The 26,871-nt window shown below is 42.9% G+C and overlaps 2 protein-coding genes across 4 annotated transcripts in view; both read left to right on the plus strand.

Moving 5' to 3' along the window:
* The first annotated feature begins 1,334 nt into the window (after positions 1-1,334).
* Positions 1,335-4,038, plus strand: ZBTB6 (zinc finger and BTB domain containing 6). Its single transcript, XM_056138708.1, has 2 exons — positions 1,335-1,374; positions 2,453-4,038. The coding sequence occupies exon 2, from the start codon at positions 2,462-2,464 to the stop codon at positions 3,731-3,733; it is 1,272 nt and encodes a 423-aa protein (XP_055994683.1). The 5' UTR covers positions 1,335-1,374; positions 2,453-2,461; the 3' UTR covers positions 3,734-4,038.
* Positions 4,039-11,170: 7,132 nt separating this feature from the next.
* The window catches only part of RC3H2 (ring finger and CCCH-type domains 2), a 61,585-nt gene continuing 45,884 nt past the window's right edge, over positions 11,171-26,871 (plus strand). For all 3 annotated transcript variants that reach the window (XM_056138505.1, XM_056138506.1, XM_056138507.1), the window contains exons 1-3: positions 11,171-11,368; positions 21,420-21,717; positions 23,852-23,969. In XM_056138505.1, coding sequence (XP_055994480.1) covers positions 21,487-21,717; positions 23,852-23,969 — 349 coding nt within the window. In that variant the 5' untranslated portion in view covers positions 11,171-11,368; positions 21,420-21,486. The remainder of the gene's footprint in view (positions 11,369-21,419; positions 21,718-23,851; positions 23,970-26,871) is intronic.

Genomic DNA, 26,871 nt, shown 5'->3' on the forward strand with positions numbered 1-26,871 from the left:
TTTTTTTTAACATTAGTTTATTTGACATCTGTATTTGATGGATTCACAGGATAGCTCTAAAGGAGAAAGCACTCTCTGCCATAGTTTTTTTTTTTTAAATTACTGTCACTGTTATTTCATTTAAAAGATACACTCCACACTGGTTTTGTTTTAGTTTTACTAGAAGATTTATAAATGGAAGTGAATGGTGTCACTACTTCTAAAATATTGTCCTAAGTAACCCAGAACATTTTATTTCAGCTTTTGAATAGCTGTTTTAAATCTGTTGTATGTTAGACATACTATGAACTACCTCTTCACTTATTATGGGGAAGTTTCCTTAATAAAAGTGTGACGATTTAACCCTTGACTCAGTGGTTTATTTTCTCTCCAACTTTCCTTCATTTAGTCACTGTAATTTGAACACAAGAAAGCCTTCTTTATAACACATGAATGAAGGATGCAGATTTTGGCTTAATCCTGATGAAAATTTGCCTAAATCCTAAATTGTTAGATCATTTACTTCCAAGAGAACCTGATGACCTAGAGGTGGAACAACTGCTTTTAAGAATTGAGCCTTGATTCCACAGCTATTCAATGTGCATGTCTAAACAGTCTTTCATTTAAATAAAAGGGAAGCTGTGGGTCCAAAAAAGAAAAAATGGGTCAGATTCACTTGGCAAATACTTAATGTCTACTTTTAAATGCTAGATTTCTGGCACGCAGAGTTCCGCAGAGTCACTGTCCTAAATACTAGATGGCACAGAGCTTTCAACACAAGAATGACGCCTGCGATAATCAAGGCGTCTCCCTCCATTGCGTGTTGGGGGCAGGTAAGGAGGACTTCGGGGATGATGTGACTTGACAACCGGGGTTTGAAGAGGAAGCGGGAGGAAGGATAGAGCACATCCTCATCAGCAGCTCCTGAAAATCCACAGGACTGCGAGAGAAGCAAGCTAGAGGCAGGGGGAGGCCTGGCAGGGATGCCGCTGGCCCCCTCGGAGGGGGTCGAGGTAACCCGTTAAGCACCTCGCGCAATCTCCACGCTGTGGCCTAATTTCCATCTCCAACCGGGAGGTTCGAGAAACCACGGCAGGGCGCGGTTCGAGTGCAGAAAACGGGGGTCAGGAGAGAGGCAATGGGGCCAAGTCCGGGTACCCCATTGACACCGGGGGCGGGAAGAAGAAGCTGTCGCGGAGGAGAGAGGAACCCGAGGAAGAAAAAGACGCGTCCCCAGAAGTCCTTCCGGGTTGTCCGGCCCGCCCTCGCACCGCCTCCTGCGCCTGCACCGGAAGCGATTCCTCAGAAACAGGTCCTACTTCCGGCTGGGTCGCCGCTGCTGCCGCCGCCGCCGCCGCCGCCGCCGCGGACAGCTGCGCTCGGGTGTGTGAGGCGGTGAGTGCGCGCGGCCCGCGGGGGAGGCCGGGGAGGGCGGGGGAGGCGGGGCGCGGGTCCGGCCGGCCTCGGCGCGGCACGTCCCGGGGGGAGCTCGGGGGCGCGCGCGGCCGTTCCTGCTGCGGCGTCCGGGGACCGTCCCTTGGCTGCCCCCGCCCGGCGGCGGCCTGGGGCTGGGCTCGGGAACCGAGTGGAACCCGGGGCCGCTGCCCGGTGCCCTGGGCGCCTGGACGCCAGGGGGAGCCGGAAGGCGGCGGCCCAGGGTTCTAATTCGATTGGGGCCTTAAGTGAAGGATGATTGACCACCGCCTGCAGAAGGGGCCGGAGCGCGCGGGTCACGCGGGCCCAGGTGTATTCCGGCCGGCCGGCCCGGGCAGCTGTCACAGTGCCCGCGTGGAAGGAGCGTCCAGGGGGTCGGGGACAGAGGGAGCGGAAAGCCAGAAAGGGGACGGATCCAGGAGAGCCTGGTGTTCGCTGAGTAGTTAGGGTCCTAGAGGTCAAGGAGAGTCACGGAGAGGAAAAGGAAGGGGAATAAAACAAGTTTAGAACAAAACTTAAATTTTAGGGCACTTAGGTGTGTAGATTATCGAAGATGCAATAGTCTTAAGGCCTTTTGGAAGACGTTGCCGTCTTCCAGGTGGACAGAATTAGTTCAGGCAGTAGTGATAGGTGTAGGAAGTTTGGAGAGGATATTAAGTATCTAACTTGAGATACAGTTAAACGGAAGTTAGCTGTGGGCATTAACACTGGTTAAGTCTCCTTAACCGCAGGAACACAGTTTATAGCCAAGGGAACAAACTTTGAAATTGTTGGCTCTAATTCAATGTAACAAGTTCTGTAGCAAAACAACAACAACAACAACAGGCAAAGTGCACCACATCATCACCGACATGTGTATTTTCGTTTTTCCGGGTTTTAATAACGGGGCATAGGATTTCACTGTCAGCGCCTGAATTGGGATTTTTTTAGAATCCAGTCCAAGTGAGGGACTTTCTGTTTGTTTTTACTATCAACAGTTTAAGACAACATTCCAAAGCTGCACATAAATATGCATGGTTTTTATTTTGTCTTTGCTTAGATTGTGACCATGGCTGCTGAATCTGATGTTCTGCACTTCCGATTTGAACAACAAGGCGATGTCATCTTGCAGAAAATGAACCTCTTGAGACAGCAGAATTTATTTTGTGACGTGTCAATTTATATTAATGACACTGAGTTCCAGGGGCACAAGGTGATTCTAGCTGCTTGCTCAACTTTTATGAGAGATCAGTTTTTACTAACACAGTCAAAACATGTGAGAATCACCATCTTACAGAGTGCAGAAGTTGGCAGAAAATTGCTGCTCTCTTGTTATACAGGAGCACTTGAAGTTAAGAGGAAAGAGCTTTTGAAATATTTGACTGCTGCTAGCTACCTCCAGATGGTTCACATTGTGGAAAAGTGTACAGAAGCATTATCAAAGTATTTGGAAATTGATCTTTCTATGAAAAATAGCAATCAGCATTCTGACCTTTGTCAGTCCTCCGATCTAGATGTTAAGAAAGAAGACAGTTCGGATAAAGACTGTGAGATCATTGAAATCTCAGAAGATAGTCCTGAAAACATAGATTTCCACATTAAGGAAGAGGAAAGCAGTGCTTTGCAGTCTACAATCGAAAACTTGACACCAGAGAGAAAGGAAACAAAATCACCAGACTTGTCATCAATCGACATAGGTTTTAAAGACAATGAAATTTGTATCCTCCATGTGGAATCCATTGGTACTCCTGTTGTGGAGAACGAGCCATTTTCACAACCTTGTACGTCTTCAAAAGCAAGCATGTATTTTTCAGAAACACAGCATTCATTGATTAATTCAACGGTTGAGAGCAGAGTGGCAGAAGTTCCTGGGACACATGATCAGGGATTATTTTGTGAAAATACTGAAGTAAGTCATGGTGCAGTGAATGAGATTCAGAATCTGGATGATGCCTATTCACTGAGACACCAGTGCCCCAGGTGTCCTCGGGGATTTCTTCATGTTGAAAACTATCTGCGTCATCTTAAGATGCATAAACTATTCTTGTGTTTGCAGTGTGGAAAAACATTTACACAGAAGAAAAATCTTAACCGGCACATTCGTGGGCACATGGGTATACGGCCCTTTCAGTGTACAGTGTGCTTGAAGACATTTACTGCTAAAAGTACACTTCAGGACCACTTGAACATACACAGTGGAGATCGGCCATACAAATGCCACTGTTGTGACATGGATTTCAAGCACAAATCTGCCCTCAAAAAGCACTTAACTTCTGTTCATGGTAGAAGCAGTGGGGAGAAACTGCCGAGGCATGATCTCCAAACGCAAAACCTACTATAGTTAGAATCATACTTTGCCTTGTAAGCCTTATCCCTCTGTTAGACAAATCTTTCTGAAGAAATGCAGCATTTGTAATATTGCATTCCCTCCCCCCCAAATCGTTGGGTCTTGTTAATTGGTCTGCCTACATGTTATTCTTTCTGAACTTCTACCAGTTCTAAAGTTGTGGAGACAATAGTGGAGCTGATGGGATTGGATTCTGTCTGACTCATACATTATCTATAAATCTCAGTGTTATATCTAGAGTTGTGTTCCTCTCCTAAATCTTGATTCTAATGACAAGATCAAGGATTTTCATATTCTGATTTTTTTTTCCCCAGTAATTTTTCTTTTTGCTTTGTGTGGCATGAATTTTTTTAAAAAAATTGAATCACGGTGAGAAGCAGCTATGTAGCTGTTCATGATGGGTTTCAGTCATACAGTGTTTCAGCACCCATCCCTCCAGTGTACATTTCCTACCACCAATGTCCCCTGTTTCCCTCCCAGCACCCCACCACCCCATCCTACTCACAGCTGCCTCTGTGGCAGGCACTTTTCTCTCTCCTTTCGTGCATTATACTTTACAGGTACTAAGAAGTCACTGTGTTTGTTCAGGGAGTCAAATTTTTACTGGGAAGATACAGCTGAAGTAGCTTTTTTTAATTGGGTGACAACTTTGGGGTTTGGACATGACTGTGGGGCTTCCAGAAGTACATGAAGGTTGGGGGAGGTAGCCCAGCCTGACTTGGAGAAAGCCTAATGATTTCAGTCATTAAATCCACATACACAAATTTTCAGCAGGTTAATTTCTCAGTAAGGTGAGGTCTGTCTTGAGACAGTGGAGTCTGGCTGGGGACATGGTGGCGATTTGGGATTGTGGAAGCAAGTGGCTTCCAGTGTTTCTGTTTGGTCCGGTACTGTGCTAACCCATCCCACTCTGATGTGCCCCTGATCATGTGTAGGTCTGAGAAGATTTACAGTGTCTTTCTGATCTCTTTCAAGATTTTTCAGTCTGGAGCAAGGCCGATAAATGAACTTGTATGGTGGTGCCGAGGTAGTTTGTGGGCATGGCTCCCGGAGACCTATATTTTGGTGGTTTAATTTCTCGGAAAACTTGGTCCTGATATTTTGGAGTCTAGCTGGGATAGCGGTGACTTTGTGGTATCAGGAAGCCTGAAGGCACCATCACACTGCTGGTGGGTCCAGATTCACCCACTGGTGGCACTTTACCTTCTGGGCCTCAGTGGTGATGGCAGCAGTGGCCCTGCTGGGACCAGGACCTGGCCAGGGCGGCTACTGAGCGTAGCTCAAGCATGCCAGTGGGCTGCCACCACCAGTCCAGTAGAACCTCACCAGAGGCGCTCACCTCTGTTCTCATGTCCAGTCTCCAGGCAGTTAGAGCTCAGGGAGATTTTCCTACAAAATACACTGGCGGCAACGGCAGCGCAGGCTGATCTGGGGGAGCATTGGTGGTGGGGGCACCTAAGCCGGCCCCCAGTGTCGGGAACCCAGGGCACCCCCTCAACTCCCGGGCCTGTGCTCCCTGGTGATAACAGAAGAGCACTATTCATTCACACCGAAAGTCTGTGGCGGCGTCAGCCCGCTGCCCATGGCCCTGAGAGCTGCTGTAGCTCCGCCACTTTTGGTGCCCACGGCCAAACGGCTATCTTCTTGGGTCTCACTCTGGCCTCGCCCTCCACAACAGGCACCAGGTTAGTTTCAGAAGGCACTCTTTTTGAGAGAATTTTAAGGACACATTCATTCACGCAGAAATGTGACCCCAGTGGCCTGCTAGGCAGAGCACTGAGAGGTGCCCTCGCTCTGCCAGCTCTAGCACCTGCCACTGCGCCACTGCCATCTTTCAGATCCCCACATTCTGATTTTGAGTCTAGATAACTGATCCGTGTAATAGGTGTAAAGTTCAATAATCTGATGGGATAATGGAAAGAGAAACTTTTAAAACACTGTTGTACATTATTAGTCAATTTAAGAACAAAGGATTAGTAATTTTTTTGGTCATCTGTAAGCAGCTGCTATTGGATCATATACTTTTTGTTAAAAACTAAAGGAACATAATTTAGATTCATTTGGAAGTTTCCTCATCGATCGTCTAATGTTTCAGAAGACCATATTTCTATGAGTTGTTAATATACATATTTTAGATCTAATTAATTGAAGCCAAATTCCTTAATTTTATTTAATGCAGTTGCTTGTGATCACTGTTTGGTCAGTAAAATTACATCATTGGCATAAAGTTCTGAGAAATTACTACTTTAGAAATTATGACTTTACCAAGTCTATTATACCATTCTTTTTCTTAAATTTTGTGTTTTAATTAACATAGAGTAAGGTTGAATCTGGTTTCGGTGTACTGTTCTATTAAAGTTAACAGATTTTTTTTTTATTCTCAGCAATCAGTACAAAAAATTCAATCAGTCAAAAAATCCTATAATAATTTTCCCAGCTCCTCTTAACTCTTAGACCCTGACAATAGTTATTCATTACTTTAGTTTTGTCTTTTCTGGAATGTCACAAAAGGAATCTTATTGTATGGCCCCTTTTGAGATGCTTTATTCTCCTAGCATGATGCCCTTAGGATTCATCCATATTATGTCCATAAAGAATTCATTCACGTGCTTATTGTGCTTTGACAATATGTATTAATTTTTTTGCTGTTTAAACTTGGGTGATAGAGTGCTTATCTTGCATGTATGAGACCCTGGTTTCATCCATGGAATTGCCCCACAAAACTACAAAAAACACAAATGTGCGTAATTCTTAGTATTTTCTTAAACTTTTTTTTTTGAGGGGGGTGCACTCCAGGTGATATTCAGGGGTTACTCCTGGCTCTGCACTCAAGAATCACTCCTAGCAGTGCTCAGGGGACCATATGGGATGCTGGGGATCAAACCTGGGTCGACCGCATGCAAGGCAAGTGCCTTACCCACTGTACTATCTTTCTGGCCCCTCTTAATAAGTTTTTTAAATGTAAGTGGAAAAAGTTTAATTTTCTCCCTGTTAAAAATCTTAGCCATTGTAGAGTTTTTCCCTGTATTTCCAGAAATGTGCCAAAAGTAAAACTGTGAGTATATGGCTCTTTTACTAGAATCATTGCAAATTGTGTTGTGAGTGATTGCTCTCTAATTTCTGTCTACATATAAATGATATTATTTGGAGTGGGTTTTTTTTTTGTAATAAAGTAAGATGTACTTCAGGACAAATTCTATTCTCTAAAACAGAAACTACTCTTGGTAACGAAGCTTGACTATAGATGCGTCTTACTTGCAAGATATTCTATTTCCCTGCTCTCCTCAAATTTATGTAGACTGCTGTATTTAGTTTCCATTGACTGCCTTTTGTATTTTCAAATGTAACATACTTTGTGCCATTTATGAGAATTTTGTGGTGAAAACGTGTTATAAATATTAAATACAGTTTTGTGATAACTTTTGTGAAAAATATATTCTTCATAGAATTTGAACTGTGGGTGGGACTTTAGGGAAATATAGCTCATACTTGATTAAAAAAATGACTTTGTGAACCCTGGTTGGTAGTCAGTGACATCAAGCAAATCACTTCTTAAATTTATATTTGAAATAAAACTATGGAACCCCAGAGATAGCACAACGGGCAGAGCCCGTGCTTCCGGTACTACTTGGTACCCGAGTACCACCAGGAGTGATCCCTGAGCACTGTTGGAAATGTGGCCTAAAAGCCAAAAATAAAATTGATTTTGATGATTTTGTTATATTATCTCAGGGCCTAAAATTCTATAATGTATTTAAAACTTGCTGGGTTTCTAAAAACAAGGGGAGCAACAGAGGGAAGTTTGGTGTCTTTATAAATGTTGTTACTTGGTTACTCCACCTGACAATTTTTCTAAAGTAAATAAATAGTGTCTTCCTTTCACTAGAGGATATCAAACAGCTCAGCATTAAATTTTCTTTCCCACTTTTCCTAGAATTGGTCATTTTTAGGCATGAAAGTATTTCCCATTCAGGAACAGTTTGTGAGAAGTAATTTTTTTTATTTTTTGCTCCTTAGGATGGAAGTTTGTAGGGAAGGGTGGGACGGGGGAGGGGGTGTATATTAATACACTTTTTTTTTAGGAATTGGTATCTATTTGATGTTTTAAAAATATATGGTTAAACTGTTTAAGTTTTACGTGTGCCTTGTCATTGTGAAAATTTTTGTAAGCACTTTGAGATTTTGCTTGAGGGGAAGGGGTGTTTTATGAAAGGAAAGATTGTTATTTATTATTATTTATTCCTCTTTAGTAACACAGAATGATCTGAAAACATTCCTAGGCGGGTGTCTGTTTGCATGATGTGTCTAAACAACTTCAGGAAAACAGAATCTTTTTTTAAAATGCAGGTATACAAGTGTTGAAATTATTCTTTTAGAGTATTTTATTTGTATTTCTGATACGATGGCGAAAATGCAGTATATTTGAGTTTTAGCCTCTTTATTTAATGCATTTATACGTAAAGTATCTTGAAAAGGTAGCTATTCTTTGGTGTAAGAGAAAATTGTTGTTCCCTTTTTACCTTGGCTGTAAGTATCCTAATGTTTACGTAAGAAATAAACTGAAGATGAGAATGGAAAATTGTATTCTTTCATATTTTCACTTTTGGGTATCTTAAAAATACTAGCATTTTATCATTCAAAAGAATAATTTATTATCAATTTATACTTTATAACTTATAACTATACTAGAAGTTAGATATAGACACTAAAATCTTAATTTTCTTAAACTCTTTACTTGAGGGAAATAATAAAAGAGAAGTCAAATTACTGTATGTCAAATGTTGGGGACAGCAAGGATTTAAGTATGTGTTAAGGCTATTTTTGATAGATTTTAGATAATCACGTGCCACTATAGTGAAATGGGGAAATTTTATACAGGCATGTGCATATGTGCACATGCACACACAAACACATCCGTTATCTAGTTGAGAAGATACTGAGATGATGGAATATTGGGAATCTGTCTTTTGTGCTACCGAGGGTAAGACAGCTTGCAGCAGAACTTAATTAGAGGCCTGCTCCCTCCCCCCACTGAAATATGTATGGTCCCCACAACACCAGGAGTAATCCTTGAGCCAGGAACCTGGAGTGAGACCTGCCTGAGTACTGCTGGGTATGGCTCTATCCTCCCTAGTCTCCACTTATTTTCCTTTTCCCTTTGTTGTTCTGATGACTGGGCCTTGCCTGTGCTTGGTTGTGGAGCTCACATGCCAGACCATGATATACAATAGGAAGTTGAACTTTAATTGTTGCTTGGGTATGTTTTGGTTGTAGTACTGACTAGGGGTCTCTAGTACTCATGCATATGTTCATTGGGATTATACTTCCTGGCCATGGTGCTTGCACATCTTTATTTTTGTTTTTGTTTTCTGGGTCACACCCACCTGTGCTCGGGACTTACTCATGGCTCTCTGTTCAGGGATCACTACTGGAGTGGTCATGGGACCATATCGGGTGCCAGGAATGGAATCTGGGTCAGCCATGTGCAAGACAAGCACTGTACCCACTGTAAACATCCCTGGCCCCGCTTGCACATCTTAAGTTGTTTGCAGACACTAGATATGGTGTTTGAAGGTACTAGCTCTGTTGCAACACAGGGGTTTGCAGATCCACTGGGTCTGGGCATGGCACCTGTGGGTGACACTGGGGTTCAAACTCACGGTCTTGCACTTGCAAGGCAAATGTATTATGCCAGAGTCATCCCAGCCCCCAATGAATTTTGTTTTAAAAACACTTGGTTCCCTGGTATAAGACGGGAACCCTGGTGTGTGTGTGTATATATATATATATATATATATATATATATATATATATATATATATGGTAAAGGTAAAGGCCCTCCCGTTGATCGTCGATTTGCTTGAGCGGGCCCAGTAACATCTCCATTGGAGACTTTGTTGTTACTGTGTCTGGCATATCGAATACTCTCGGTAGCTTGCCGGGCTCTCTGAGAGGGGTGGAGGAATCGAACTCGGGTCGGCCATGTTGGCCACTTGTAAGGCAAACGCCCTACCGCTGTGCTATCGCTCCAGCCATATATATATATATATAATAAAGCTCATAATTTATAAACTAGTGTAACATATCTCCTAATTTATGATGGGTTTGCTTCCATAAGAGCTTTTCTTCTGGATATCTGGTTTCATATTAGACAGAGAGACTTAAGTTTAATTACAGTTCATAGCCATTTTCTTAATATTTGTTTTCCAGTTCAATGCATAGTATCTTCCTTTTAGGTTTATTATTTATTCATGACTAGTATTTTATTCAAAAAGAGGGGGCTGGGCCAGACCTGGAAGCACTTGGGGGCTACTTCCAGCACTATTTGGGAGGCCGTAACATGGCAGTGAGCAAACTTGGGGCTATAGCATGCAAGACATGTAGTTTAGCCCTTTGAGCTATCTCCCAAGCAGAACTATAGGATTATAAGTAAAAATTATTCTAACACCTAACATAACAGTCAGCAAATGATATATGTTCATTCCTTTATACAATCCCAGTTTGTCTCTTCATCTATAAAAAATTATTTCTGGGACTGGGAGAAGAGCTCAAAATTGGAGAACTGGAGTGCATGTGGTCTTCCTGGATTTGATCCCTGGCTTCTTCTGGTTTTCCCAGTACTGAGCTCACGAGGAGCAAATCCCACCCAGGAGTAGCCCTTGAGCACTGCTGGATATTGTCCCCAAACAATTTCTGCCTTACTGTAAGAAATCCTTCAACAAATATTTGAGCTAGTACCAGAATTATCCCTGCCAGCTTCTGAGGAGTACAATTTTCTCTTTAGTAAAGTAATAATGTGTCAGTGCTCCTTTGATTTAGTTTTGTTTTGTGTGGCTGGGGACTCACTCTAGTTCCTTATCCATTTGAGGGCTATGTTCTGCCACTGAGCCATATTCTTGCTTTTCACCCCTTTTAAGAAAAAAGAAAAACTGGAGAGATTGCTTGGCACCTAGATGCAGGGATCCAGTTATTTTATTAAAGGCGAGTGAATTACAATGTAACAGATCTATCAGATCATGCTCATTGAACACCCAGCGTTTCCTGAGGGGAGCCACACTGACTCACAGCAGCAACCAGAAATAGGGATCTAGGAACAGATGTAAGTGCAGGGAATTTCCCATCAACCCCTTGGGCTCGCTTAGGTCTCCCGAGCGCCCCTCCCACAGTGCTCTGGGACTCACTGGTCACGTGATGGGGGTGGTCCGGCACGACCTGCGAGAAGCTGCTGCGCAGCCCAGGGGGCGGGGGGCGGGGGAGCAGGAGGGGAGGGGGCCCCCTACGTTTTCCCTCCGCCACCCCACCACCACCCGGCCCCCCCAACGCCTGGTCCTGCGTGATCTCGCGCGAAGTGGGGAGTGTCTTCTCGCGAGACCTAGGTCGGGATCCCTCCCGGTCCGCCTCCGTGGTGAGGAGGAGGAGGAGGCGGAGGAGGCGGAGGGAGGAGGAGGAGGCCCCGTCGCGGCCTCCGCCGCCGCCAACGGGGCTGTCCCTGTAGCTCCCGATGGAGTTTGAGGTCGCGAAGCCGCCGCCGAGTGCTGCCCCGGCGAGACGAGGCGCCTCCGCCGCCGAGCCGCGCCGTCGCGGGGCTCCCGGGAGCGGCCCTTAGCGACCCCGCCCGGGCCCCCTCAGGTAGGGCGGGGGCGGGCGGGATGCGGCTCGGGCCCCGGCGGGGGCGGCGGGGACGCCGGCGGCGGGGCGGGGGGCGCGGGCCGCACCTGCCCCCGGAGCGGGCCCCGAGCGGGCGCCGGGGCCTGCGGGAGGCCCCTCGGCCCGGCCGGTGCTTTCCGGGGCCGCGCCGCCCGCCGCCTGCCCGGCCTCCGGCGCCCCGCGGCCGGCCCCGGCGGGGTCGGGGACCCCCGAGCAGACAATGCCCCGGAGCCGCGCGCCCGCCGGCCGGGCCGCGCCGCCGCGCCGGCAGCCGCCGGGGGCTTCTCCCCGGCCTGGCTCCCCGCTTGCCCCTTTTTTTCTCCCCCTTCCCTGCCCCGACTCTTCCTCCATCTTAGGAGAAGGGAGGAAAGCATCTTTGTTTCTCGGGGGAGCGGCGGTGCACTTGTCTCCCGCCGCCCTCCCGGCCCCCCGGAAGCGGGCGACGCGGGGAGAGCTGTCATCGCCCTCCTCGGAGGCCCGCGGAGTTAGGGATGCCGGCAGCTTAGAGCCCCGACGCCCCGGCCGAGCGCGAGCGCATCCGCCGGCGCGGGGCGCGAGCCCGAGCGCGAGCGAGTCTGTGCCGGGCCACCGAGGTTCCCTCGGAAGCCTTCCTCGCCCCCGGGCCCCTTGACGTTCCCTCTTCTCCGTCCCTCTGCCCGGATCAGAATAACTTTGTATCCCAAAGAAAGTGCTTCAGTGGCCCGGATCTCCAGTCTTGTGTAATCGCACACCTTTAAGTTGCAGTGGGAACTTGGAGCCGAGAAAGCGAACAATTGCCACCTTGAACTGAGAGTTCTCCCACCAGCGGAGAATCAAATGTCGTGATTGCGACTCTGTTTGGTTTTTCTTTTTTTTTTTTTGGCCATCTTTGTGCAGATTTGTTAGGATTTCCTAAGACTTCGTGGATCCTTCCATTATCTTCTTCATCTAGAGAGCTGCACCGCCGCTGTAGCATCACATCCCTTTCTTTGCGTTGTCCGCTTACGTATGCACTTGAAGAAATAAGGCCGTTCCCACCTATCAAACTTCATTTTTCAGTATTGCCATTGTTGGCTTGGTGGTTTGTGTTTCCCAAATGATAGAGTTTGGAAAATTGCTAGAAGGACAAAGTGTTAAATACATATTCCAGACGTGTTTGGAAAAAAGCAGATGTTATAATTCAAACTGGCTCCTATTCTTTTAGGATTTAATTGCAGTCTTGTTCATTAGTGGGATCCTTTGAATCACTCCTAATGTGTTATTACTGGTGTGTTAACCTGACATGGAAGAAGACGTATGTCCTTTGTTCATATGTTTTCATTAGTTCACCCTCTGCTTTTGTTAGTTGCTGTTTTGCAGTTAGCAAAAAAAAAAAAAATCTTACCAATTTTTTTTTTTTTTTGCGGGAGAGGTGGCATTTTTCTCTACACAGAATTTTATATCCAAAAATAGAACTTTGACTTGTATGTAATATAAAGAAAGCTAAATAAACTTATAACAAGGTTTTATGATAAGCATTTGCTTTAGTTGGAGTTGTTTGAAGTTTTTACTTACTAGTTGATGGAAAAAGAAATCCTGGTTAAATCTTGCTTAAAATTAAAAATTACTGTAATGCTTTGTAACCAGTCAAAAGAGTCAAAAGTATTGTAAGTTACATCTTTAAGATCCTCAAGGTTTTCTAATTTTATGGAAACCTTCTTTGGTGTGATTTTCATTTTATTTTCTTTATAAAAGTTAGATTCGTGTTTTATTGCACAATTTTAATCACTCTCACAGTTTGTACTAGCCACATACGCCAAGTGAGCACTTTAAATGTGGCTAGTGTGAATTGATATGTGTTGGAAGTATAAAACATATATTAGATTTTTTTTGGTGAGGGGAATAGTGTGAACCAGACCTGGCAGTGCTTAGGGCTAACTCTCAGGGCTCTGTGCTCAGGAAACCATATATAGTGCTGGGATTTGGTCTGGGGTTGTCCACATGCAAGGGAAGCACCTTAACCTCTACCATTTTTTCTGGTATTCAAATCAGATTTTAAAGATAGAATAAAGAATTTAAACTAGCTCAATATTTAAATTGCATTAAGTAAATTAGTGTGGTTAGTTCTATTTTTCTCATTTTTAATCTGACTCCTAGAAAAAAAAATAATTGCTATTCATTTTAGTTCTTTATTTTGTTTGTTTTTGAGCCACACCCAGTGATGCTCAGGGGTAATTTCTGAGTCTGCTCTCAGGAATTACTCCTGTGATGCTCAGGAGACCATATTAGTTATGGCAGGAATCAAACCCGGGTCAGCCATGTGCAAGGCAAGTGTCCTACATGCTGTCCTATCTCTGGCCCTTTTATTTCTTTTGGACAGCACTATTCAACAGCGTCACTACTCTTCTAATAAATGATCTAAATAAAAGTAGGTACATGAAAGCCAAAAATTTCCTCATAGCATATCCTTTGAGACATCAGAATTATTAAATGATTAAGGACTTTGAGAATATGAAGGATAAAGTTATCCAGTGACCATTATTTGATAGAGTAGTTAACTTGTCACTAAAAGATAGTAGTTTACAAATTTTTCATTTCTAAAGAAAACTTTTTGGCTTCTATTTAGGAAACCATCCCATTGTTGTCCTTTTAGGAGGCATTAAGAATACATCTTGTTAGGGGCTGGAGAGAAAGAACAGCGGGTAGGGCGTTTGCCTTGCACGTGGCTAACCCGGGTTCTATTCCCAGCATCCCATATGGTCCCCTGAGCACTGCCAGGAGTAACCCCTGTGCATTGCCAGGTGTAACCCAAAAACCAAAAAAAAAAATAATAATAAGAATATATCTTGTTAAAAAACTGAGTTCAGTTCCATAGTAGATTTATGAAGTAAAGCTCCAGTACTATCTTTCCTAAATATATTGGAGATACATGTAATAATAGCTTTCAGTATTATGATTCAGTTCCTTTTTTTCATTTTTGGCTATGTTTGCTGAAGTTTTGTTCGCTTATTTGGATTTTGGTACCACATCCAGCAGTGCTCAGGGTTATTTCTGACTTTGGGCTCTGGAGGTGCTCAAGGATGCTTGGGATTTGAACTGGGATCAGCAAAGCAAGTGCCTTATCTCTTTTGCTGTCTGTCCGGCCCCCCTTCATATTTGACATTTTAAAATCATGTTTGTGATCAAACTGACTAAATACTGGTGGACTAGTCTCCAAAGAATGAGAATACTTAATTAGTATGCAACTTGCTTTTAAAGCAGCTTATAGTTTGAATCATATTAGAGGTGTCTATTGTGCACTGTGTTAGAATTTCATAGCCAAGACCTTCCACTCCGAACATCAGTAAAAATCTGTCGAAGTTCCTACCTCTAATTTAATTTCTTTGTTTGTTTTTGCCTTTTGGGTCACATGGTCACATCCAAAGTGATCAGGACTTACTCCTTGCTCTGCATACAGGGATCACTCCTGGCAGGCTTAGGGGACCAGATAGGGAACTGAGACTCAAACCCAGCTCAGTTATGTGCAAGGCCTTACACACTGTACTGACACAGGCCCACTCCCCACCTCTAACTTACTTTGTTCCGCCACTACACTTTGTCTTGGTCTGGAGCGATAGCACAGCGGATAGGGCGTCTGCCTTGCACGCAGCCAACATGGCCGACCCGAGTTCGATTCCTCTGCCCCTCTCGGAGAGCCCGGCAAGCTACCGAGAGTATTCGATATGCCAGACACAGTAACAACAAAGTCTCCAATGGAGACGTTACTGGACCCGCTCGAGCAAATCGATGATCAACGGGAGGGCCTTTACCTATCCTTCAGTTTTAATAACTGAATATTTTTTCTGAAGTAGTTTCCTTTACATTTGTAGAGGTATAGAGTTTCTAAGTTTTTATCTCAGTTTGAGATATTTTTGGAGTATCATCAGGATAAATACTTCACAATTAACTTTAAATGTAATTAACAATTTAAATTTCCATAGATTTCAAAAAATTACTATAGAATGTAGTCATATAAATCTGGAAGTGTTGCACATTTGTTTGTTTGCCATAGACAATTTAGACATGTAAAAAATTACAAAGAAAATAGACTGACTTTTGATAACTATAAAAATATTTTTTAGATAAACGTTCACAAGATTCTGTTGGTGGGGGATATTTGGGCCGCACTCAGCTGTGGTCAGAACTTCCTGCTGCTTCTGTTGAGTGATTACTCCTGGCTGCTCTGAGACCTGTGTGCAGTGTAGGTATAGATCTAGGGTCAACCTTAACCTCCTGTATTATCTTTCCAGCCCAAAGTACCAGATTTTGGTTCATAATTTTCCTACCAAAAATTTCAACCAGGTACAGAGAAAAAGGAAAATTTAGAAAAGTTGCCGAAGCATTCAGTTTTTATTAGAAATTAACCTTCATTGGGCAAGAGTGATAGTATAGCAGGTAGGCAACTTCATTTGACTGGAAAAATAGTAAAGCTAATATGGTGCATTCTTTGCACACAGCCAACCCAAGTTTGATCCCTGGCACCCCATATATTCCCTAAGCCCACCAGGTGTCATCCCTGAGTGCAGAGCCAGGAGTAAGCCCCGAGCATTGCCAGGTGTGACCCACAAACAAACAAACAAAAATTAAACTTGATTAATTAAAGTATCTGTTGTTCATAGATATAGAAGCTAGAAGCTCCTATAGAATATCATAAGATTGTCACAGTCAACCTGTAACAGCTAGAAACACTCTTGATAGCTGAATAATAACTGAGATACCAAAGAACACTGGGGAGGGAATGGTTTGGGCCACAGTAATGGTTCTTTAGGCAACCCACTAATTCTCAGCAGCATGGAATGCCAGGGATCGAACCAAGGTCAGCTGTCTGCAAGGCAAGCACCTTAACCCTTCTAGTATATCTCTGGCCTGAAAGATACTGTTTTTCAAGTATTTAATTTTGAATGACTTTTCTTTGTAATTTAAAGCATTTCAGATGATCTTGGAAAAGTAAATAATGAGGTTCTAGTTTCCTATTCCTTGTGGCTTATGATACGGTGCCTCACACAACTAGCATTTTCAAATTAGTCGTCATTATGAAAAAAATAGATGCGGAGCCTTTTCTTCGATAAATATTTTCTTGGTTCCAGTAATACTAACTTAATTTGAGCCCTCTAGTAGTTATAAAATTCATTCTTCCTCATAGACTTTTTTCTTATATAATTCTGCAGTCTAGATAAATGAACATTTAAAAAATGTTTCATAATAGTTATTGCTCATTTCTAAGGTCAGAAACCAACAAAGCCTTTCTAAGATTGATGACATTATTAGATGTCAAAGTATAAAAATGACGGGTAAAATAAATATGACCTGCAAGATTAACTCCTTTAAAATAAAGATAAAATACATTTTGTAGAACTGTTTGAGAAAAAGTTTATGTAGGATGTTTTTTACATAGCAAGCTAAGCTTTTTGTTTTCTGATTTTTTGTGGATACACCTGGAAGTGCTGATGGAGGGGTTTTACTCTACCCAACTCTGTTTTGGGGGTCATTCCTCAGTACTCTGGAGACTTTTGTGCCAGAAATCAAATTCCAGGACTTCTGCATGCAAAGCATACACTCCAGTCCTTTGATCTGTCGCTCAGGGCCTGCAGTTATTTCTTGTGTGTGTGTGTGTGTGTGTTGCTGGAAACCGAACCCAGGACTTCAATACATACAAGGCAAGTGCCCTTCTGCTGAGCTTCGTTCCTGACCCCGGAACAAGGGATCAGGAATAAAAATTCATTTTCAGTATGATTTTCTTTAAAATTATGTTTTTTTTTGTTTTGTTTTCCCATGCTATGCATAAGAGGCCTGGCGGTGGGGTGGGGGTGCGCTTGGCAACTCTTGGCCAACTAGACCTGTGGTGTGAAGGGCTAGGGATGGGGTGCTGCTTGGACTTTGAGGTGTCAGGGTTTACCTGGACCACCCAGCAGTGTTCAAGGGCATCCAGGACTACACCCTCTGGTGCTCTGAGGACCATATGGTTGTGGTACTGGCAAAAGAATGAGGGTTGGCCATAGGCAAGGTGTACAACCTAACTTTTATTTCTCCAGTCCCAAGATTTTTTTTGAAAAAAATTTTGAAAAAATTTGATTTCTTGAAAATATGCACATCATCAGCAGAATTAATTTTTTTTAAGTGTGTTTGAAAGAGAAGGTTTGGATAAAAAAAACCCTCAGGCTTTACATCATGTAACTGAATTTCAATTTAATAAAATACTTTGTATCTAGTTGCCTTCCCCACAGGATTTTCACTGTTACTCTAAAAATCTATTTTTCTTTTAACTTTTTTCTAATTTTCTGTTAAAACTTTTATTTAAACACCATGATTAATATTCAAAGTTGTTCTCAATACAGTCCTTTCAGGCATTCATTATTGTAACACTAGTCTCACCTTCCCTCCACCAATGTCCCTAGTTACCTATCCATCCCCACTTGACTGCTCCAGTAGCAGGCAGAAAATAATTTACTCTGCATTGCTTGCTACAACATATCTCATATTGGTGTCCAAGGATTTGATGAACTTGTAGGTGCTATTTGAGCCTTCTTTGCTACTGCTTTCCCTCACTTAGTGGGTTTCTGCACAATACCCCTGTCGGGGATTTTCCGTGTTTCTCCTGGGTTGTTACTACTGTGACTTTATGAGGCCACGCACCCCAGCAGCTTGGACTAGGATGATTCAACTGCATGGCATCTTGAGCCTACCAGCTTTAGCTTTGCTGTGGTGTCTCTCTCTGAGATCGGTTGTGGGCAGGCTGCTTAAATGTGAGTGGCAATAGGTGTGGGTGAGTGGAGCACTGGGCCCTCCAAACAGGTGGGGACTTGGCCTGCCCCATCCCAAGGAGGCTCTAGTGATTTGGGCCCAGTCAGATTCGGCTCCGCAATGTCACATCTCTCCCGAAATTTTTTTTTTTTCTTTTTGGGAACCCCACTCAGTGATGCTCGGGTCACATCAGGCTCTCAACTCAGGAATTACTCCTGGTGTTACTTGCGGGACCATATGGGATGCCGTGGATTGAACCCAGGTCACCCACATTCAAGGCAAATGCCCTTCCAGTTGTACAGTCACTCTGGTCCCTCCCTCAAGATTAAAAAAAGTTGTAAAGTTATTACAATGTAATAAAAATTTTAGGTGTGCAATATTATAGATCAGTATCTGAATATTGCATTAAACTCACTATGAAAAAGCCAATTCTGATCCAGAGAGGTAGTCCAAGGGGTTTGCATGCCAGAGGCCAGGTTTAATTCCCAGCATTGCATGGTACCTCAAAACACCACCAGGGTTGACCCCTGAATAGCATTGGGTGTTGCCTCAAAACAACAACAAAAAACCAGTCTGTTCTTCAACATTTAATTGATGCTGTTTACCCAGTCAGTCCACTTCCATTTCCCCTACTGGTGACAACACAGTTGGTTTTATAGTCTGCAAGTTCATTATTGTATTTATTCAACTTTGTAACATTTTAAATTTTGTAATTCATCTATTTTTCTGGTTTATTTTTAATTTTAGGCATCGTGGTTTCCAATACTGGTTATGATAGGGTTTCATGCATACAGCCTTCCAACACCATGCCCTCCACCAAGTGCCCACTTTCCTCCACCATTGTCTCAGTGTATCTCTCATTTTCTTTCTTTTCTTTAAGGAGGTAGTATAGCTGGTGGTGCTCTGGGACCGCTTGTATGCTAAGGAGTGAACCCAGTCCTCCCACATGCAAAGCTGGGGCTCAAGTCCCTGGCCTTATTTGGTTTGTTTGTAGATAAACTGCATGATAGAAATCCCTTTCTTTGTGTAGAAAGAGTACAATAAAAGTGTATAAAATTGCTAGGGATGTTGCAGACTTCTCTACTTTTCTCTCTTGAATCTAAATTTTATTGATTTGGGGAGGTTTGGGCCACACCCAGCTATGTTCAGGGTTGACTTCTAGTTCTGTGTTCAGGGATTTTTTTCCTGGTGGTACTTGAGGACTATATGCTGTGCTAGGAGTTCAATGTTGGCCTCATGTTAGGATGCATCTTTTTTTTTTTAAATTTTTTTTTTATTAGTGAAACACCATGAGGTACAGTTGTAGACTTACAAGTTGTTGTGCTTGGGTTTCAGTTATACAATGATCGAGTACCCATCCCACCACCAGTGCCCATTCTCCACCCCCACCAATCCCAGTATCCCTCCCACCCCCCCACCCCCCATCCCACCCTGCCTCTGTGTCAGGGCACTCCCTTTTGTTCTATCTCTCCTTTTGAGTGCTGTGGTCTGCAGAAGAGACATTGGGTGGCAATCATGTTTGGTCCATAGACTACTTTCAGCAGGCATCTCCCATCCTGGGCAGATCTTCCCAGCACCCTTTATTTGGAGCTCCCTTCTCTATCTGAGCTGCCTTTATCCCTAGAGTGTGCGGCTGGCCTCTAAGCCATGATGCATCTTAATCCCTATACTATCTCTCCAACCCTAACTATGTTTTATAAATCTGCTATCTATTATTGTATTTGGGCTGATAAATACTTTTGTTTGTTGGGTTTGAGGCCACACCAAGCAATGCTCAGGGCTTAAGAGTCACTCCTGGTGAGGCTCAGGGGAATCATAGGGGGGGCCAGGAAAACTGTGCGAAGCAAGCACCTTGCCTGTGCTGTATTATCTCTCCAGCCCCTGGTAAACATTCTTAAAGTTTTGGTTGCTTAATTATCCTAAATGCTAGATTTTTTTTCTTCACCAGAGAAGTTTTATCAGACTTAGATAAGTTTTGAATTGAAATATAGGGAAAATTTCTGAAATGTAAAGGTTTTCAAATTGAGTATTGAAAGATTTTAGAGTATTTTTTATATTTTTTTAAAATGAAAAACTGGAATAATCAAAAATAAAAATAACTGATATTTACATAATTTTCTCCAAATTTAATTATAGCACATATGGAATTGTTAGTTTGTCTTATTTCTGCTTATAATTATTAGATGAGGATGTTATTTTATTCTTCTGCGTGTTGATCATTGAGTCTATCACTTTTGTGAATCTGTAGAAATATCTTATTCAGTAATTGAGATTTTATAAAAAGTATTATAGGGAATCATGTTCAATATTTTTCAGATAATATTTACTTTTTCACATTACTTATGATCAGTATCTTATTGCACAAACATCTCTCTCGTCATAATCTTATACCTTGAATTTCAGCTATTTAGTTAACCTCCTAGCCCTGTCCAGGGCAAGTTCTTGAGTCACTTGGTCATTTAGGTGATAAGGCTATTTCTTTTTATTGTCTCAATTTGATATAGTTTGGATCAATGATTTCCAAATCTCATCAATTCTTAGGCTGTATCTCTTTTGCTTTTCAGTTTTGGGGCCACACCTGTCTGTGCTCAGGGCTTACTCCTGGCTGTGTACTCAGGGATCACTACTGATAGGGTTTGGGGGAATTCAGGGTGCCGGGGGATCAAACCCAGGTTCATCACACGTAAGAAGGCAAGCACTCTACCTGCTGTACTCTCTCTCCAGATTCCCTTAGGCCATATGTGTGTGTGTGTAGTGTGTGTGTGTGTGTGTGTGTGTGTGTGTGTGTGTGTGTGTGTGTGTTTGGGGGTGGTAGGTAGGTATCTAAGGGAAACACTATTTTTTTAAAACAAATTCCATTAAAATAATTTTTGTTCCTGAAATAAAATATGGGGACCTGGGAGTGAGCATCTACCTGCCTTGCATGTGTAAGCAAGACCCTAAGATTTATCCCCATCTTATGAGGGAGGCATCTGACGATCCTTTCCTCGAGCACCACTGGATGTGAATGTACTTCTGGTAGCCTCATGACTGACAGATGTGACCCCACTGGTTCCAAGCTTTGTTGGTGTCCTCCATGTATGTCCAGCAGGACTAATCCTGCTGTGAGAGGCCCCTAGCATTACCATGAAATATGCATAGTTAATCTGCTATTCTGATGGGCTGGCGCAAAGCACAGTGGGTAGGGCGTTTGCCTTGCATGCGACCAACCCGGGTTCGATTCCTCCTTCAGCAAGTTAATTTTCAAAGGTAAATAATGCATATGTTTTTAATTATTTCTTTTGTTCATTTCCAGCTTACAAAACACTACACTGCAAAATAATGATCTGCTAGACTGCTAACCTGAGCATCCACCTTCCATAATGCCTGTGCAGGCAGCTCAGTGGACAGAATTTCTGTCCTGTCCAATCTGCTATAATGAATTTGATGAGAATGTGCATAAACCCATCAGCTTAGGTTGTTCACACACTGTTTGCAAGACCTGCTTAAATAAACTTCACCGGAAAGCTTGCCCTTTCGACCAAACTGCCATCAACACAGACATCGATGTGCTTCCTGTGAACTTTGCACTTCTCCAGTTAGTTGGAGCCCAGGTATGCTTTGAAGATCTTACTAGCATTATATCGAATAAAAGAATTTTGTGCGTGATGGAATATAAATTTTAAAAAAAGCATGCATAATAGTATTTGAGGCTTACAAAATATATTCAGTGTACCTGGTATTACTCGAAAGTTTCTTAAATATCTTAAGTTCAAATGCAAAACCATAAATTTCGTTACAAGTTTTTAGTTTCAGTGCTGTGGTCAGAATTTACAACTAACTTTGGTAAATAAGTAACATTTTTGGGTAAGTATAGCTAATAGGAAATGAAGTAAATGAAGTGTAATCAGAAGTTGGGCAGAAATCAACTAGTAAGAACTGGTAAATGAAGGGTTTTATTGGTTTATTGTTTTGGGGGTCTGGGGCCACAACCAGCAGCGCTCAGGGGCTATTCCTGGTGTGGTGGTTAGGGTTGCTCCTGTCAGTTTATAGATCTAATAAAATGCTCGGGGTTTTGTGATAATGCCAGTTTATTTAGCACATGCTATCATGTTTTGTCGAATATCGAATACGATATGCCAGACACAGTAACAACAAAGTCTCCAGTGGAGACGTTACTGGGCCCTCTCGAGCAAATCTATGATCAACGGGAGGGCCTTTACTTACTTACTTTACTTTATCATGTTTTGTCATTTGTAAGTATTCTTTCGTTTGGGTCTTAAAGTGGTCTGTGGGTATATACAGTATGAGTTCCATTGCTCTTTTCAGTCTTGTCTACTTCTACTCTCTTTTACTCTTTACTTTTAGACTTAAGCCTCAGTCACCTGCTAGTCAATAGTCAGATATTTCAGAGATTATATTCACTATAACATTCTTGTTGTCTTCGCCTTGAATGCTCACTTCTTTCTTTCTCCAAGGTTCATGATGTGCAAGGAACCCTTTCCTGACCACTCTCCATGCTGGCAATTAGAATTGCTATTCCCTACCTAGCACTTCTGATTTCTGTTTTTGGGTGGTGCTCAGGGGCTCCTGCCTGTGTGCTTGGGAACTGCTCCTGGCAATGCTTGGGTGGCCAGGTGGTGCTGGGGATCCAAAAAAAAAAAAAAGCGTGCATCTAGCCTGTAGTAGTTGGTCCCTCAATCCCCCTTTTATCCTTGCTGTGTTATTTTTCTGATCACCTTCTACTATATATTATTTGTAAAAAGTTAGTGAGCACAGCAGGTAGGGTGTTCGCCTTACAAGCGGCCAACATGGCCGACCCGAGTTCGATTCCTCCGCCCCTCTCGGAGAGCCCGGCAAGCTACCGAGAGTATTCGATATGCCAGACACAGTAACAACAAAGTCTCCAATGGAGACGTTACTGGGCCCGCTCGAGCAAATCGGCGATCAACGGGAGGGCCTCGAGCTTTTTCTCTTCTCTATTAGAAAGTAAGCTCCACAGGGGCAGGAAATGTCTGTATTGTTGACTGGTAGATGCCTAGTGTCTAGAACTATTCTTGACACATGGTAAGCACTCCACAGTATAAATGTAGGTTCAACTAAATGGCTTGACACAGTTAAGTAATTTACTCTGGATCACTCACAGAAGTGACAGAAATGTAGTTTATATACGTAAGTTTTGACTTTTTGTTAAGAGTACTGTCTTGTGCTTATGTTTCTGCAAAGGGGAAAAGACTATAATAAATATTACAAATTATATAGTATGAAAAGGTGGTAAATGCTGAATGAAAAATTTTTGTTCCTGCCTCCCTTTTTTTTTTTATAGTAAGGGGAGTCAAACCTAGTGTTCTGTAACTAAGCTCTCATCTATTTTTGTGGGGATCTTGGGGGCTACACTGGTGGTGTTTAGGACTTACTTATGGCTCTGTGCTCAGGAATGATTCTGCGGTGCACATAGGACTGATCATATGTGTTACTTGGGGTCATAAGCATGCAAGTAAAGTGTCTTAACACTCATACTATCTATCTTGCCCACCTTCCCTTCTTTTTATTTTGAAATATTTTTAGAAAAAGTTGCAAGTTGCAAAAAATACACAGTAAACTCATATACCTTTTTGGTGCTTCTTTTCAAAATTATTTCAAAAGTCTAGTAGTTATCAATTTAACCCCAGGAAACAAACCTTAATTTGATAAAAATTATAGTTTTTTCCATTCATTAATTTTTTGTTTGTTTGTTTTTGTGTGTAGGTACCAGATCATCAGTCGATAAAGTTAAGTAATCTAGGTGAGAACAAACATTATGAAATTGCAAAAAAATGTGTTGAGGATTTGGCACTCTACTTAAAACCACTAAGTGGAGGTAAAGGTAAGTTCATAGAGTTATAAAAAATGCTTTTTACTGAGGAATGGGATTTGGTAATAGATTTACTTTGAAAAGCTATTTTTTTTTTTATTGTTCCGTGGGGAAAGAGGCACACTCGGCAGTGCTTAGGGCTTACTTGGACCATATATGGTGTTGGGGATCAAAGATCAAACCCGGGATAATCACGTACTAGGCAAGCCCATGTCTGCTGCACTCGCACTCTGCTTTGAAACACTTGATGTTATATCTTATTGGGTGATTTTGAGGGCTCATTTTTTGGGGGACAGCTCATTTTGGAGCTGTTGGGCCATGTCTGTCAGTGCTCAGGGTTTACTCCTCGCTCTGTACTCAACTGTCACTGTCACTGTCCTCCCGTTGTTCATCGATTCATCGAGCGGGCCCAGTAACATCTCCATTTTTTTTTTTGAGACTTGCTGTTAATGTGTTTGGCATATTGAATACGTCACAGGTAGTTTGCCAGGCTTTGCCGTGCGGGCAAGATACTCTCGGTAGCTTGCCACGCTCTCCGAAAGGGGTGGAGGAACTGAACCTGGCTTGGCCGGACTGGCTGCGCGCAAGGCAAATGCCCTAACGCTGTGCTATTGCTCCAGCCCTGCTCTATTCTCAGGGAGTACTTTTGGGATTACTCATGGCAGGGCTCAAGGGACCATAAGGGGTATCCGGGGATTGAACCTGCATCTGCTCCCTGCATAGCAAAGATCTCAACCTTGGTATTTTTCATCCCTACTTTTGAGTTTTAGAATTTGTTCCAAAGATCTTAGAAAATGTTTCGTTTTGGGTTTTGTCAGAGGCCAAACCCTGCATTTTCCGGGGCTATTCCTGGCTCTTTTTAGGAATGACATTTAGTGCTATTCAGGGACTCTTTGTGGGGCCGGGGATTTTAGCCGGGTTTACTGCGTGCATGTCAAGCACCTTTCCTCCTATATGTATCTTTCTGACCCTGAAAGACCTTTTGGTGAGAACGTTTATTATATTGTATCTAAAAATAATATTATTTCACTATTTTTGTTCATTGATTAAAAAATAGTGCCACAGCAGAATATTGTAGCACTGTAGCACTGTCCTCCCATTTTTCATCGATTTGCTCTAGCGGGCACCCTCATTGTGAGACGTGTTACTGTTTTTGGCATATTGAATACGTCACGGTAGCTTGCTAGGCTTTGCCGTGTGGGTGGAATACTCTTGGTAGCTTGCTGGGCTCTCCAAGAGGGGTGGAGGAATCGACCTCAGGTCAGCTGCATGCAAGGCAAATGCCCTACCCGCTATACTATCGCTCCGGCCCCAGAGCAGAATATTAGTCTTTGATAAATCCTGTTAAGATTTCAGTGCTCAGAGGGCTGGAGACACAGCACAGCAGGTAAGGCACTGTCTTGCGCAAGTTCCCCAGAGCAATCCCCAGAACCTCCTGGGCCCTTGAGCACCACCACAAGTGACCTGAGGTGTGGCCCTCAAACAGAACAAAAAAGATTTTGGTGTTTTGAATGTATAGTAAAATAATAATAATTTTTGTAAAAGGCAGAATTAAATATATAATAAAAAATTGTATAGTAGGTTTTAAATGATAAAACAATCAGAGGGATCAGAAATGTCAGATAGAGGGGAGATGAGTGAATCACAAATTGAAATAAAATAACTAGAAGTCAGAAGATTGTACAGTGATTGGGCACTGGCCCCCAGCAACACATGATACATTTGATGTTGAGTATCAACAGTTGAGTCCTGGAGGCCCCCAAGCATTTAGTGTGTCACTCCTTTTTTTTTTTTCTATTTGGGTTCCACCCGGTGATGCTCAGGGGTTACTTCCGGATCTACATTCATGAACTACTCCTGGCAGTTGTTGGGGACCAATTGGGATGTGGGCGATCGAGTCCGGGTCAGTCTCGTGCAAAGCAAACGCCCTCCTCACTGCACTATTGCTCCGGCCCCGTATCGTTTCACTCTGAAGTCTCATGGGCCTTCACTGGGTAGTCCTTGTGGTCCCTGGCATTGTATTTTCTTGTTCTAGTGTTGAACCTCCAGCCCTGTTGCTGGGAATAGTCTAAGATCCCTTGAGCATCATTTATGAAGGCTCTCCCCTCTCCCAGTGAAGATGGTTAAGGTAGATAGGCCTCATTAAAGAAGTGAAGTTTGTGGAAGGATGTCCCCAGATCATGCCTTGAACCTTCATAAAACAACTGCTGCTTCCCTTGATCCCACAGCTTAGGAGAAAGAAGGAAAAAAAATCAAGTGGGAAGGCAAATGAGAAACGGAAGTAATGGGGGATAGGGATCAGGGCTTCGATTATACTGGTGATGTGGGAGATTGGTGTAACTCTATCCAAAGCACAGACTCAGCAGTACTGAAAACATGAGATCTAGACGGCACCACTGAACTTTGTAACATGCCTGTAAAAATGGCAGATTGGTTTGGAAAATGACATTGGTGGTGGGATTGGTGTTGAAATATATGCCCAAAATTCAACTATCAATAACTTTTAAAATCACAGTTCTCTAAAAATTTATTAATTTTTTTTGAAACAGCTGGTTCTTGTGTAGAGCTCAGTGAGTTTGTGACATAGAAATATGAGAGATAAACTACATGTTGACAATAGATGATGTACAGATCAGAGCTTGTTTGGGGTGCAGCACCACTACCAGTGACCCCTAAGGACTGCTAGTTATGACACAGCCCTCCCCATAAACTCCACCTGGCAGAAAAACAGAAAGGAAAGTAGTAAAGATGAGCAGTAGAGCACTTGCTTTGCATATGACCCTTTGGGTTCAGTCTTTACCAATATACACGTAGATAAAATCAGTAAAGAAGTTAGCAGTGTTGGGTGATGTTTAAATGTCAGATAGGGAGCTGGAAGGATATATAACAGAAGGCAGGATACTTGCCTTGCATG

Source organism: Sorex fumeus, unplaced genomic scaffold (assembly GCF_029834395.1).
Source record: "Sorex fumeus unplaced genomic scaffold, SorFum_2.1 ptg000129l, whole genome shotgun sequence".
Taxonomy (NCBI): domain Eukaryota; kingdom Metazoa; phylum Chordata; class Mammalia; order Eulipotyphla; family Soricidae; genus Sorex; species Sorex fumeus.

What these genes read in the sequence shown, in the direction of transcription:
- ZBTB6 (XM_056138708.1), top strand. Translation starts at nt 2,462, where the DNA reads ATGGCTGCTGAATCTGATGTTCTGCACTTCCGATTTGAACAACAAGGC.